This window comes from Schistocerca americana, chromosome 6 (genome assembly GCF_021461395.2).
Source record: "Schistocerca americana isolate TAMUIC-IGC-003095 chromosome 6, iqSchAmer2.1, whole genome shotgun sequence".
NCBI classification, from domain to species: Eukaryota; Metazoa; Arthropoda; class Insecta; order Orthoptera; family Acrididae; genus Schistocerca; species Schistocerca americana.
The window spans coordinates 14,500,317-14,516,177 of record NC_060124.1 but is presented as its reverse complement, the minus strand read 5'-3'; the positions used below and the strand labels follow the sequence as shown (position 1 = coordinate 14,516,177).

General features: G+C 47.0%; 1 protein-coding gene across 1 annotated transcript in view; it reads left to right on the top strand.

The window, feature by feature from the left end:
- The window catches only part of LOC124619294 (polypeptide N-acetylgalactosaminyltransferase 2-like), a 189,984-nt gene that overhangs the window by 116,692 nt on the left and 57,431 nt on the right, over nt 1–15,861 (top strand). Inside the window, exon 3 of the mRNA XM_047145567.1 lies at nt 15,670–15,737. Within this exon, the coding sequence (XP_047001523.1) occupies nt 15,670–15,737 (68 nt within the window). The remainder of the gene's footprint in view (nt 1–15,669; nt 15,738–15,861) is intronic.

The window sequence follows — 15,861 nt, the reverse complement described above, 5'->3', positions numbered from 1 at the left end:
CAATATATATATAAATGACCTAGTAGATAGTGTCGGAAGTTCCATGCGCCTTTTCGCGGATGATGCTGTAGTATACAGAGAAGTTGCAGCATCACAAAATTGCCGGCCGAAGTGGCCGTGCGGTTAAAGGCGCTGCAGTCTGGAACCGCAAGACCGCTACGGTCGCAGGTTCGAATCCTGCCTCGGCCATGGATGTTTGTGATGTCCTTAGGTTAGTTAGGTTTAACTAGTTCTAAGTTCTAGGGGACTAATGACCTCAGCAGTTGAGTCCCATAGTGCTCAGAGCCATTTGAACCAGCCATTAGAAAATTGTAGCGAAATGCAGGAAGATCTGCAGCGGATAGGCACTTGGTGCAGGGAGTGATAACTGACCCTTAACATAGACAAATGTAATGTATTGCGAATACATAGAAAGAAGGATCCTTTATTGTATGATTATATGATAGTGGAACAAACACTGGTAGCAGTTACTTCTGTAAAATATCTGGAAGTATGCGTGCGGAACGATTTGAAGTGGAATGATCATATAAAATTAATTGTTGGTAAGGCGGGTACCAGGTTGAGATTCATTGGGAGAGTCCTTAGAAAATGTAGTCCATCAACAAAGTAGGTGGCTTACAAAACACTCGTTCGACCTATACTTGAGTATTGCTCATCAGCGTGGGCTCCGTACCAGATCGGGTTGACGGAGGAGATAGAGAAGATCCAAAGAAGAGCGGCGCGTTTCGTCACAGGTTTATTTGGTAACCGAGATAGCGTTGCGAAGAAGTTTAGCAAACTCAAGTGGCAGACTCTGCAAGAGAGGCGCTCTGCATCGTGGTGTAGCTTGCTCGCCAGGTTTCGAGAGGGTGCGTTTCTGGATGAGGTATCGAATATATTGCTTCCCCCTACTTATACCTCCCGAGGAGATCACGAATGTAAAAGTAGAGAGATTCGAGCGCGCGCGGAGGCTTTCAGACAGTCGTTCTTCCCGCGAACCATACGCGACTGGAACAGAAAAGGGAGGTAATGACAGTGGCACGTGAAGTGCCCTCCTCCACACACCGTTGGGTGGCTTGCGGAGTATAAATGTAGATGTAGATGTCACGCCGCAATTGTCTCTTGATAGCAGCTTATTTACGATATAGAGCGGACTTACCACAGATGATGTTCGGTGCCTCTTACGAGGGGCGTTCAATATGTAATGCAATACGTTTTTTTCTTCTCGGCCAATTTCGGCTGAAATATGCGGAACTTGTTGCGAGACAACATGGAATGTTCCCGCTTCAGCCCCCATAGTTTCATGGAGTTCGGATTGGTGGCGGCGCTATACGTAGTCTTCAAAATGGCGTCTGTAACGCAGGTGCGTTTCAAGTAGAGAGCTGTCACTGAGTTTGTTTTCGCGGCAAACCACAGACGCTCGCAGAATATCAACGGATATCTGGTAGTGAAGAAAAGAATGGTGAGTCGTTGCTATCCGATCTTTCGCGTGCTTGTCGGCGCTCACAGCTGCGACTCCTGCAACGTATGAACGTACTGACCCTCTCATTCGAGGTGACCGACGGATCACAGTCAAACAAATCGCCTCGCTGCAGAATTGTACGTCTCTGTTGGTAATGTTGACACACTCGTCCAAAGCTGGGGTATCCAAAGATGTGTACATGCTGCGCTCCTCGCGCCGAACAGAAGACGGAGGACTATCTGTGCGGAGATGCTTGCGCGTTACGGGGCTGATCGTAACGGTTTTTCTGTCGAACATCGTCACAGGCGATGAATCATGCGCTCATCACTTCGAAGCAGAAACAAAACGCAATCCATGGAGCGGCGCCACACCACTTCTCCTCTGAAGAAAAATTGCAAAGTCGCACCCTCAGCAGGTAAACTTATGGCGACAGTCTCCTGGGTGTTTGAAGGGGGCTAATCTGTTTGATGTCCTTCCTCGTGGTGCAAAGATCAACCCTGAAGTGACTGTCAGTTGAAGACATAAAGTCTGAAGACACTGAGCCACCCTCAGAAAATTGAAGAAACGACTTCAGCTTCTTAGACGCCATAAAAAGACGGACGATCTTCTCCTTCTCCATCAGAACGGAGGGCGAGCACACAAAACATCATTAGACTTTTATTCCTCATCCTCCCTACAGCCCCGATCTCGCAACTTCCGACTTCCATTTGTTTGGACCAATGAAGGGTACACTCCGCGAGAATCAGTACTTGGATGATGCGGAAGTTATTGATGCAGCAAGACGTTGCCTCCGCCACAGACCAGTGGAATGGTACCATGCGGGCAAATAACCTCCGGGTAAACTAGAGTAAGACCGTTGCATTGAACGGAGAGAATGTTGAAAAATTGAGTTTTGCAGTCAAATGATTGGGGAATAATGTGGTGTATTGGAATCCTCGATAAAACCAACCTGTTTTCAGAAAAAAAGGTTGCATTACTTATTGAACGACCCTCGTACATACACTTTCTGTCTTATTTTGAGAATACATAAACGTATAAAGAACTGATACGATCAAACCACTCACAGAAGGGAAAACATGTATAGCTTTGACATTTGCAAGAGTTATTGAAATATCACTGGTACCCAGGACACCGAACTGAGGGACCGAGCATGGTGGCAGCACCGTCGTGTTTACGCTCGCGAAACAGGGAGCAGATGTAACAACAGCGTATCCTCCAGCATCCTTACGAGTAAAGCACCGTCACACGCTACACCTGTACACACCAATGCCCTGCAGAGTTCACAATTTAACAATACCCTTCGCACACTTTGATAACAGTTACACACGAAAGTGTAATGTATATGAATCCATGATTCGTTTGAATAAAACCACTCGGAGCCTTAATTCAGAGGCTACATTTTCAGGTTAAAATTTAATGTAGTATGTTGATTTTGAAAATGTACAATCTCGTACGAACTCATGGCTACTCGTTAACTCGCGCACCTTTTGAAACAAAATGTTACTGACACAATAACTTTTCTCAGAATTTCCTCGCTGGTCTTGAAGTCCGTTTCTGTGTAATAAAAGGTTTGGTAAACTATAGGGTACAGATTCTGTCTTTTTACAACCGCACTATTTTTTCTTTTTACCTAAATATGTTTCAGCAGTTCTGTGCTATCATCTGTGGGTTTTGTTTACTGAACACTGTAAAAAGTGAACATATTTTAGGTTGTAGCTGATGTAACAGAGTGAGGCCTAAAGAAAGTTTTTGTTCCTTTTACTTCTTACCGTGATTTTACATTCTATGGTATTGCAGGACCAACTGTATGGTTTACCGCACTAATAGCATGTCATCTGCTAAGCAAATGATGCAAAATTGAATTTCATGGCGAGTTAACACATGCCTTGATTGTTAAGAAAAGTGACTTCGGCGTGTGAAAATGTTTTGCATATATATTTATTATTAAGGATCAGTCACAACAAAACGTGTTGATGAAATTCGCATTTACGTAATTTGGTTTGCAGATGACAAGCTGTCAGTGCAGGGCACCATAGAGATCGTTCTGCAAAACCATATAATGTAAAATCACGGTAAGAAGCAAAACGAACCAAAGCTTTTTTGGGCTTCACTTTGTTAGATCATTTACAACCTAAATTATGTTTTCAGTAAGAAAAACCCGCTGATGATGGCACGGAGCTGAAGAAACATGTCTGGGTGAAAAAACAGTGTGTTTCCAAAAAGGAGAAACATATTTCCTATAATTCAACAGAAAACACGGAAAGAAAGAAAAGAGCTGTAGATCCAAACGGTGAAAGGCTTTGTAAAGTTAGTATTATTTTATACTGTTCATAATAAGATAGATATTGCTGTCTAGTAGCACGTGTACTCATTTCAGCGGAATATTTTTGATATTTACATTTTTTTCCCTACATACTTGAGCGGCAATGCGATCAGCATCGTTATCTTCTGCTAAAATTTGCACTCGTCGACCTACTCAACTTTTAACATTTTGCTTGAGTGTTGCATGACCTCTTCTCATGCCCATAAAGGTAGCTTTGCAGTCACTTTCCATGCTTGGATTCAGAAATAACGATGCTTACTGCTACTGGAATGTGACTGAACATAGGCACTGATCAACTTAGTTCCCGTCATGGCCAAGCACTGTGGTTCGCTTTGTCGATTAATATTTCCAGACCATTTGTTTAGTTTCTTCAGAGACTACAGGATGTAAAATCAAGTCTGTCAAGATTCTGTAAGTCGGATTTCGTAGACGAAGTGTCGCCATGAGACGGAGCCATGAGAATGATGGCAGCTTGGATTTTGTCAAACACGTTCCCACTCAAAAATTTAAAACTAAGTGCTGCCAGTTACTCGTCGTACAAAACGTTCTTGCATTGGACATCCGTGGTTCTCAGTGTCATAACCGTCATATGCAGCGAATACACAGCAAAATCTTTGAAGTTCTTGTTACTACCACGGATCGACGTACTTGGGAGCAATCTGGCAGTTTCTTCGCGCAGCTTGCGCGCTACAAAACCCGCCGCCGCTGCTACGGAGCAAAACACGAGGTCTCTTCCCTCATCTCAAATCCCCATCCCCCTGTTCTCCACTCCACCCGGCCTGGAGTACTTCGCGCCTCAGCGGTCGCCGTCTTTTGTGCTGGTTCTATACGAGCTGACGATGTTGTGTGTGTTTGTGTGTGTGTGTGTGCGCGCTCGCCGCTTTAATTAAACCACTCAAGGCGTCGTTAGAGGGCGACGCTAACTGCAGAAAATTGGCGAGGGAGGAGCAAAAATAAAGAAAGGAAAAAGAAAAATGTAGGCTGCGAATGTCGTAAACCAAACTGCAATAAACGCCAAGAAGTCTGTAATTTTTTTTTCTCTTTACCTTTTTTCCCCTCTAACGTCCGTTCTTTTTCCAAGGCGGTATTCTAATTAAAAATTCAAGAGCAGTTTCTTGCCCTGCACTATTCTCCCCTCCTCGAAACCACAGAAAGAACAAAAAAAATTGTGGCGTTCCTAGACGTCAAGGGAGAGTGATATTACGAATTGAAACGTAACGAGTTTGTAACAATCAGAAAATTGGGGGTGGTCTAATGGAGGATGAGTTGGGGTGGGGCGGGGGGGGGGGTGAGGAGAGGTAGATGATCTGACGGCAGACGGCATGATTAAAGTTTCCTGCAGCTGCGGTTACTTACACCACCACTACCGGCGCGCTTGCTCGTACAGCGAACGCCTTTCATCCCCGGTGCCACGAGGCAGCGGTATTAAAAAGCAAGCTCGCAGACGCAAACAGCACGAGAAAGGAATGAGCGAAAAAAAGGCAACAAAAAGAAAGAGAAGGGGAGGGGGGGAAGGGGAGGCGGTGGACAACAAGGAAAGCAGAAATACCAGCGGTGGCTCGACCCGACAAAAGGAACAACGGTACCGGCGACCCGGAGCAAATTTGGAAAAGGGGTGAGGTGAGGGGGGGGGGGGAGGAGGGAGGGGAGGGTGGCGCCGTTGTGAAAGGGTGTAGCCGTGCCCTGTGTGCGAGTAACGCTATCCGTGAGAGCGAGGCGAGGACAAACAGGCCTGGGGCGGGAAAAGGGTAAGGATAGGGGCCTCCTGGCAGCGGTCCGTGCAGTGAGCCCTGCGCCCGCCGCCCTGGCTCCTTTTAATTACGACAGCTGCGGGAGGCCAGGCGCTCTGCAACAGAACGCCCCACGCACGCATACACTCACTCTCGCACACGGACGGGCGGTTTGCCTCCACTCCGTGGCGCGCCTCGGGGGCAGCAAGTTTAGCCGCCGAGCGCTCTCCGCCTTCCTCAGACGCTGCTCCTACGGGAGGGAAGCGACAGTGCTAGCCAGCCCTAGTACCCTGGCGGGAGGGCACTCCGCGCCCGCGCCTTACTTAGCAGCTTGCGCGCGTGTCGCCTGGCGAGGACGCTACTGTCAAAACTGGAAACTGGCAACATTTGCCCACTTACCACGTTAAAAACGCGACACCTGTTGTGATTCGTCTACACTGTCCAGACACATTAACGTAACAGCCTTGCAAAAGACTGAATAACCACCTTCCGCAGCGCGAACTGTTGCGAAACGTGCAGGAAGATAATCAATGAATTTCTGGAAGGGATTTGGAGCCATGTCAACTCCAGTGCTAGGGCTAGCAGATTTCTCGGGTGAGCGTCCAGGCGCGAACAGCTCGATCGAGATGGTCCCACTCGTGCCATTTCTCTGGCGCGTTGCGTATCCGGCACTATCGATAGCGACTTGTACTTCTGTTTCTGTCTGGTATGGCCTGCGCAGGCGCTGAGGCGGCTGCTGCCCTCTGGAGCGTTTTTCGCAGGGGGCCGCGCGCGCTCGGCTCAGCAGTTGGATTCGCACAGAGCTGCCGGTATTTTGCGTTCCGCCCCGGCACGGAGGTGTGGTCTCGTTGTTGGCGGGCCTCGTTGATTTGGCCGTTGGGCGGTGTGGCGTGTTGGTGATGTGCTGCAGTGGACAACTGATGGATCACCGCACGCGATCGCTAGAGGTTCTCCGCCTGTGAAAAGGGTGCCACGATATCGCTTGGGTTTCCGCACCCAGGAGTTGCAAGGACTGCAGGGCGTTTCACCTTACTTCAGCTATTGTTTATATTTTCTGCGTGACATCGTTTTGGCCGGACTCTAGGGGTCGAGTTTCCTGCTGGTGTGTACCCGGTCGTCGCCTCCGTTTCCCCGCCTGGGGGGCAGCCGTATCTGTCGGTGGCAATTATTTGGCAGTGTGTGTTTTGCGTGGACCCGGTGTGCTCACGCGCCCTGATTCGGGTTGAAACGAACCCCGCCACGCAGACCGTACTGAGCAAACGCACAGAAATCCTGTCCTGCAGTCCTTACAACTCCTGGGTGCGGAAACCCAAGCGATATCGTGGCCCCCGTTTCAGAGGCGGAGAACCTCGAGCGATCGCTTGCGGTGATCCATCAGTTGTCTACTGCAGCACATGACCAACACGCCACACCGCCCAACGGCCAAATCAACGAGGCCCGCCAACAACGAAACCACACCTCCGTGCGGGGGCGGAAGGCAAAATACCACCAGCTCGGTGCGAATCCAACTGCCGAGCCAAGCGCGCGCGGTCCCCCGCGAAAAACGCTCCAGAGGGCAGCAGCCGCCTCAGCGCTTGCGCAGGCCGAACCAGACGGAAACAGAAATACAAGTCGCTATCGATAGTGCCGGATACGCAACGCGCCAGAGAAATGGCACACCACTTATTCTCGATTGGGCTTAAATACGGTGACTTTGGTGGCCATGAGTACGGTAAACTCATCCTTGTGTTGATGAAACCATGTACATACACTGCGAGCTGCGTGACACGTTTCGTTGTCCTGCTGATAGATGCCACACTCCCGCGGAAACAGATACTGCATTTGGGAGTGGAAATGGCCCCCAAGGATAGAGGCGTACTTCTGTTCATCCATTTTGTCCTTGAGAAAGACGAGATCACCCAACCCGCCAGGTTAGCCGAGAGCGCTAATGCGCTGCTTCCTGGACTCGGGCAGGCGCGCCGGCCCCGGATCGAATCCGCCCGCCGGATTAACGACGAGGGCCGGTGTGGCGGCCAGCCTGGATGTGGTTTTTAGGCGGTTTTCCACATCCCTCTAGGTGAATACCGGGTTGGTTCAAATCGTTCAAATGGGTCTGAGCCCTATGGGAGTTAACTTCTTTGGTCATCAGTCCCCTAGAACTTAGAACTACTTAAACCTAACTAACCGACGGACATCACACACATCCATGCCCCAGGCAGGATTCGAACCTGCGACCGTAGCGGTCACGCGGTTCCAGACTCAAGCGCCTAGAACCGCACGGCCACACCGGCCAGCTACCGGGTTGCTCCACACGTCCCGCCTCAGTTAGGCGACTCACAGACATTTGAAACACATCCGCACTTTTCCACGATTTCCACTAGGCGCAGACAGATGGGGTACTGTGATTCCGTCCCAGGGGGTACGGGGTGGCGGCAGGAAGGGCATCCGGCCACCCCTTCGAATTAACATGCCAAATCCGCTTTAACCACGCCAACCACGCTCAAAATGCGGGACAAAGGCGCAAGCGATAGAATGACGAGACCACCCTGAGAATGTCACGAAATTATCTCCCGTCTTCCGGCCTGCATCCTTTCCTTTCAGACTTTTCGCGTTGTACACTCCCAAGGCCGTCTGTCAGATGGAGCACAGAACGTGATTCATCTCAAAAGGCGACCTGTCGCCAATCAATGGACGTCCAGTTGTGGTACCGGCGTGCAAGTTCCATCCTCCGTCGCCGACGAGCAGCAGTCAGCGTGGGCGCGTGAACCAGGCGCGTGCTGCGGAGGTCCACACGCAGCGACGTTCGCTGAGTGGTCGTTAAGGAGAGCCCTCGGCTCATTTGGGCGAATAGTTGCTCAGTAGTTGCAATTCTGTTCGCCCGTTTGCATTTACTCAACCGTTGTCCATCTTTGTCGTCTTCGTTGAGCACAGCCACCTCGGCGGCATTTTTGGACAACGCCATTTTGCCATACACGGTATACTTTGACCACGGCGGCCTGCGAGTAGTTTAAAAACTTAGTAATTTCATAACTTCTTCCTTCCTTGGCGCGAAAGACAGTGGTCATGTCCTCTTGAACGTCAGATACATCGCCCCGTTTCCACAATACGTCAATGACTGCGCTGTTTCCCACCTCCCCCCCCCCCCCTCCCCTTCGACACCTTCTATATACCTATATACCCTCCACTGTGAGTAGTTACTGCACCTTGGCATCGATCGTAGACAGTGGTCACATTAATGTGGCTGGACCATGTATTTCTCCCAGGTTATTTGTCGCTTGAAGAGCTCAGAGGGTGTGCTGCTGGTTCATAGTGTCCATTGGGCACAGTGTTTCGGCGATCACACACATCATCATCGTCAGTGTCGACTCTGTCTGCGAATTCCCCATTTTCCCGCATCGGGTACTTTTCATGGCGAATTACCAATTTTGTCTAACTGTAATTGTTTCAATAAATTGTTCAAGTGGCTCTGAGCACTATGGGACTTAACTTCTGAGGTCATCAGTCTCCTAGAACGTAGAACTACTTAAACCTAACTAACCTAAGGACGTCACACACATCCATGCCCGAGGCAGGATTCGAACCTGTGACCGTAGCGGTCACACGGTTCCAGACTGCAGCGCCTAGAACCGCTCGGCCACACCAATTGTTTCAGTCTTGATTATTGAAATGAATGCGTGCAGAAAGTATCGTAAAGTTTGTAATACTGTTGGTGACAGGACAGGTACAACTGGTTAAAACTTATCGAATAGCGTCAATTGCCAGTTAACTTTAATGTCTTCTTGTGGCGAAACGGACAACAAGCAATCGCAAGTGACTGGAAAGAAACGCAGGTGACCCCCTGTAAAAATGCACGTTTTATTTTTACAAGTTATGGCTTGTTGCAGTGCATTAGAGTGAGAGCTTCTGAACATGGTTGTTTCACAGCCGACATGAGTAATTCATTTCAAAAAACCTTATGATAAAGAAAATTAATTAAAAGTGACCTCTCCAAATTTATTTCATGTCGAATTCTATCCTTAACATCGGTTTGCTGCAGAATTCTTGAACATATTCTAGGTTCGAATATAAAAAATTTGCTTCCGGCGGAGAAGCTTTTGTCCACAAATCAGCCCGGATCTAGAAAGCATCGCTCGTGCAAAATTCAGGTTGTCCTTTTCTCGCATGATATGCTGCGAATCATGGATGAAGGGAAACAGGCAGAGTCCATGGTAATAGATATCAGGAAGGCGTTTGACATCGCGCCCCCACTGCAAACTGTTAACGAAGGTACGAGCATGCGAAACACGTTTCCAGGTATGTGAGTGATTCGAAGACTTACTTAAGTAGTAGTACCCAGTACGTTGCCATCGACATCAATGTTCCTGAGAGACAAGAGCATTGGGGGAGGGGGGGGGGGGGGGTGATAGGACTGCTCTTATTTTCCACATACGTAAATGATCTGACTGACTGGGTGAGCAGCAAACTGCGACTGTTTGTTGATAATGTGGTTTATGGTAAGAGGTCGAAGTTAAGTGACTGTAGGAGTATACATGATGACCTGGGCAAAATTTCTAGTCGGTGTGATGAACGGCAACTAACTCTAAATGTAGAAAAATTTTTGTTAATGCAGAGGAGTAGGAAAAATAATCCCGCAATGCGGCTTGTGTATAAAGCAGACCGCCTATAAAACACGAGTGCGACAGTTCTTTAGAACTGCTTGAGTGTTTGGGACCCGCACCAGGTTGGATTAAAGGAAGTTATGGAAGAAATTCAGAGTCGGGCTGCTAGATTTGTTGCTGGTAATTTCAATCAGCAAGCGAGTCTCACAGAGATTCGTCGTGAACTCAAATGGAGCTCCCTGGAGGGCAGCCGACGTTCTTTGGACGAAACTCTATTGAGAAACATTACAAAATTATTCGATAAAGGGGAATTCTTTGACATCGGCTGTATTAGGTGTAGATATAATATCTATTTGTGACATGAAAAGTTGTGCCAGACCTGGACTCGAACCCGGTTTTCCCGCTTATCGCCATCGTTTGCCTTAACCATTTCGGCTGCCCATGCACCTTCCAAGACCGATCCACACACCCGCACTGTCTACAACCGCCTTGTGCTCGCACTTTACGTAATTCCCGCGACAGGGAGATGACACTGCAATGAAACAAGATTGTCGTTTTGCCAGTAGAAGCACCGGCCGTTGTGGCGGAGCGGTTCTAGGCGCTTCAGTCCGGAACCGCGCTGCTGATACGGTCGCAGGTTCGATTCCTGTCTCGGGCATGGGTGTGTGTGATGTCCTTAGGTTAGTTAGGTTTAAGTAGTTCTAAGTCTAGGGGACTGGTGACCTCAGATGTTAAGTCCCATAGTACTCAGAGCCATTTGAACCAGTGGAAGCATACAATAATTAATTAACTTACAATGTCTGTTCCTTCAGATATGAATGTCTGAAGAAACAGGCTTTGTAAGTTAAATAAGTACTGAGAAAAGTTAGAGGACCGTCATTTTAAGCTGACTGCAGAACGATTCTGTTGCTGCCAACGTACATTTCGCGTAAGGATTATAAAGATACGAGAAATTCCGGCTCTTACGGAGTCATATAAAGAGTCGTATTTTCCTCGGTAGATTGACCATAAGACAAGTAGTTTTGCCACTCAACATAGCACATGGGACCCTCGTTCTGGTGATCGGCAGCCGTTAATCTTATGTCAATTACCTGGAAAATGTGGATGATTATAGATTGCTTCAAAAACGAAGTTGAAGTTGTTTTGTTTGCGTCCATCGCCAAAGCACAGCTACGTGGCTGTAGATCAGAGTATGGTATGCGGCGAACGTTACTGTGAAGCATGTCTTTAGGGAAAATCATACTACAACCATCCTTTGCTGGAATCGCAGGGGGATTAAACTCCACCTTTTTAAATTATATTTCCACTGCAGCTATAATGGGAAGAGGAGAGTCACGAGAGCTGTTAACCACTGTCGCCAAATTTTCTTAATGTTTTTTAAAATAACCGACGAATGGGTGTAAAATTCTAGGGAAAAAGAACGCACAGAAGCGGTGCACACTGTATATGATAATGGTAGGAACACTTGCCTTACGCAGGATAATACTGGCTGAATATGTACCTTAAATCCTAGAATTTTAAAGTGAGAATTTTGCTGATTACTTTCCCTTCAAGTACTGAATAAGAGGTAGTTAAATATAGTTGTATGTATAATTTACCTTTGGGCGTAGGGAAAGTGTTTTGACAAGCTGGCAATGCTTAATTTTAAACTAAGTCCAAATGCATCACTGACATGTTGATTCCTGTGGATCCCTTTTCACGTTCTGCATTTTGTGAATTCCGTGTACCGTTAAATTTTGATACGAATATTGTAACGTGTTGCGAACATCTCAGCATCTGGACATGAAAATGCACCAAAATGTCGTAGTAGACGAATCAGAATCCATCTGCGACGGATGATTTACAGCTGCTCTGCTTATTGTAAAGAAATAACACACACACGTCTTGAAGACACGACTGCGCATCGGTTCTAGACCATCTCCGATGCTACGGGAAAGAAATTCACGGCGAGACCTTTCACCGTAACTGGAAAAGTTGGGAGAACTACCATCGGGGGAACACAAAGAAGTTCTGTGAGGCGTGGCATCACTTGGGACCGAAACGGCACATAAAACAGCGAACGGCGGAACTTGTGTTCTGTGGTAAGGTCAGTCGCAGTGTTTCCTGCCCTCTTTATACTGCACTGGAAGCTGTATATTCCCCCAAGGTTACGATTGTAAATCCTGACAAGAGAATGCGGGTGTATGGAAATACGTATTCTAAGAGAAGCGCTGGAAACTTTTTAAATTATATTTAGACTGCAGCTAAAATCAGTTTTGTAATTCGTGACCTGCTTGTGAGGAATGCTGCAACTTGACATTGTAGGAATATTGCGCGAGTCAACTATCTTCAATGACAAATTTTAGTCAATGAGACTTTGTCGGTGCTACATATAACACCGTTTTTGATTACATTTTTGTTTTGTTAAAGGACAACATTTGTAGGATGCAATCAGTTACTGCCTTGTGATCGGTATTAATCACAATATATGGTAGCAACACTGGACTGTACGTTTCGTGAAGCCACACACTGAAGAAGCCTCTTGTCTGGGGGACTGGGAGGTAATTTTTTTGATGGGTATTAATTACTATCGCTTATTAGAATTAATACACCTTTACTTCGCAAATTGTAACACAGGAAGTAGGGAATTGCTCTTGGGTGTGACAAAAAATTGTTCAAATGGCTCTGAGCACTATGGGACTTAACATCTGAGGTCATCAGTCCCCTAGAACAGAACTACTTAAACCTAACTAACCTAAGGACATCACACACACCCATGTCCGAGGGAGGCCTCGAACCTCCTCCGGTGCTAGCCGCACAGTCCGTGGCTGCAGCCCGAGGCAGGATTCGAACCTGGGACCGTAGCGATCGCGCGGTTCCAGATTGAAGCGACTAGAACCGCTCGGCCACACAGGCCGGCTGGGTGTGACATTTGCGGTCAATAATAAAAAAGACTGAATGTGCCGACTTTTTCAGGAGCGTAGTGACGGTAAATTATAGCTGTTTTTTATACAAGAATAATCTTTTTTTTACCATAGCTAAGTTTGTTTGAGTTGTGCTTTAAAGTGCTTATTAATGCACTTCTTTGAACTGTTTCAATAAATACCGATACCTTTTCTTCATAAACTAAGAAACAAAAGCAATAATACATATATTTTAAAATCAATGTATCTTAGTAACTTTCCTGGTTGTATATAAGCAAGACTTTGAGACATGTAGAATATTTTGATATATTAAATTTTGCAAGGCAGTGTAGATTTCTCAACGTGCTTACATGTGAACTGCTGCCTCCTCTTATGGTATGAGGATAGCTGGTGACGGTTCAGACCGATAATTTCCTGTTTTTACGTGAATGTGCCGGTCAGTAAAGCACTTTAAAAATATTTTTAATAATCCCAGATGTCTGCGTTAGCACCAAACCGTCTGACTTACGCAGATGTATTAGCACCTCATCTTCGAGGTGGCGATCGAAGCATTGATACTGTGATTGACTTTCATATAGCTTGTGCGAGTTGGCAGTTGGCGGTGCGACACGAGTAGTCTTTACAAGGCATCTGTCAGCTACGACTCTGATGGGTATCGTTTACACTCGTTACTAAACTCTGGAGTGACAGTCAGCAGAAGTTTCTGGCCAGTCTTAAAGAACAAGAGCCTGTCTTTGCAAAAGTAGAAGCGTATCACATCAGGAGTGGGAACAAAGTGTCGCACACCACTAGTAAAAACGTACTTCCTCCGCTAGTTTCATATAAAAACTCGCACTGGGTAATTTTTAATCTTGACTGTCCAGCTCGGATATTGAGCCCCACCATCAGATTATTTGTTAGCAAAATTGATCTTCAACAACCACACAACAGCTATAAATCAGAAAAAACTGGCTGCAACTGACCATAAAATATGAATGTTCCCTAACACTTCTATGATTGCCCCTACATCGTGTCAAATAACCCATTTTTCTTGCTGTCCAACAGCAAGGCTATGCCATTCCTCCTTTTTTTTGTTCTTTCGTACTTCACACACACATCAAAAAAAGTTTTGCATCACCTCGGTTCCGAGCGTTCCGGAACCTGTAGAGAAAATTGGAATGGAGATCAACATAAACACCGTTTCCGCCCTTTTTATTGCTCATGAAAACCACACATTGCATGTTGTACCATCATACAGCGAGACCTTCAGAGGTGGTGGTCCAGATTGCTGTACACACCGGTACCTCTAATACCCAGTAGCACGTCCTCTTGAACTGATGCATGCCTATATTCGTCGTGGCACCCATCAAGGAACAGTTGGTCCAGATTGTCCCTCTCCTCAACGGCGATTCGGCGTAGATCCCTTAGAATAGTTGGTGGGTCACGTCGTCCATAAACAGCACATTTCAATCCATCCCAGGCATGTTCGATAGGGTTCGTGTCTGGAGAACATGCTCGTGACTGTAGTCGAGCGATGTCGTTTACCTGAAGGAAGTCATTCACAGGACGTGCACGATGGAGGGGGAGGGGGGGAGGGGAGGGGCGTCTGAAGATGAATGGCTCGCCAATATCCTGTATCCTGCTGATTTGGTTGCACTATCGGTCGGAAGATAGCATTCACGTATCGTACAGCTGTTACGGCGACCCCACATATTGCCACCCCAAAACAGCAGGGAACCTCCACCTTGCTGCACGCGCTGGACAGTGTGTATAAGGCGTTCAGCCTGACCGGGTCGCCACACTCATCGGTGAAGAGAACGTGATGCCAGTCCTGAGCAATCCATTCGGGATGTTGTTGTGCCCATCTGTACCGCGCTGCGTGGTGTCGTGGTTGCAAAGATGGACCTCGCCATGGACGTCGGGAGTGAAGTTGCGCATCATGCAGCCTATTGCGCACAGTTTGATTCGTAACACGACGTCCTGTGGTTGCACGAAAAGTATTATTCAACATGGTGGCGTTGCTGTCAGGGTTCCCCTAGCCATAATCCGTAGGTAGCGGCCGTCCACTGCAGTAGTAGCACTTGTGCGGCCTGAGCGAGGCATGTCATCCACAGTTCCTGTCTCTCTGTATCTCCTTAATGTCCGAACAACATCGCTTTGGTTCACTCCGAGACGCCTGGACACTGCCCTTGTTGAGAGCCCTTCCTTGCGCAAAGTAACAATACGGACGCGATCGAACCTCGGTATTGACCGTCTAGGCATGGTTGGACTAAAGACGAACAGTGTACCTCCTTCCTGGTGGAATGGTTGGAACCGATCGGCTCTCTGGCCCCCTCCGTCTAACAGGCGTTGCTCATGTATGGTTGTTAACATCTTTGGGCGGGTTTAGTGACATCTCTGAACAACCGAAGGAACTGTGTCTGTGATACAATATCCACAGTCATCGTCCAACTTCAAGAGTTCTGGGAACCGGAATGACACAAAACTTTTTTGATGTATTTTCCCATCGGTTTATTCTAGTATCATTTTGTCTTCTGATTTTGTTAATGTCGCCAAGTGCAAGGGTACCCCAATTTGCTAATGCTACGAAGTTTCATAACGCAAATGATGTTATTATTTTATAGTCATGATTATTATTATTATTATTATTATAATCTAACCAGGCTAGAAAAATGCACCTATAAATTTTCTAATGATGCTGTTTCTATTTTCACAGTGTCCTGAATCGGAGTCCAGAGCACCTTATCAAGGAAATCATCCTTGTCGACGACTTCAGTGACAATCGTAAGTGGAGCACACTCCCAGATTTCGTAGTGGTTGTATACTTGGAATTGCCGCTTATTAGGCAAAAATATGTCTATTACGTCTATAACGTGGCAATATGACCCTGTTGTTTTATTTTGGATAT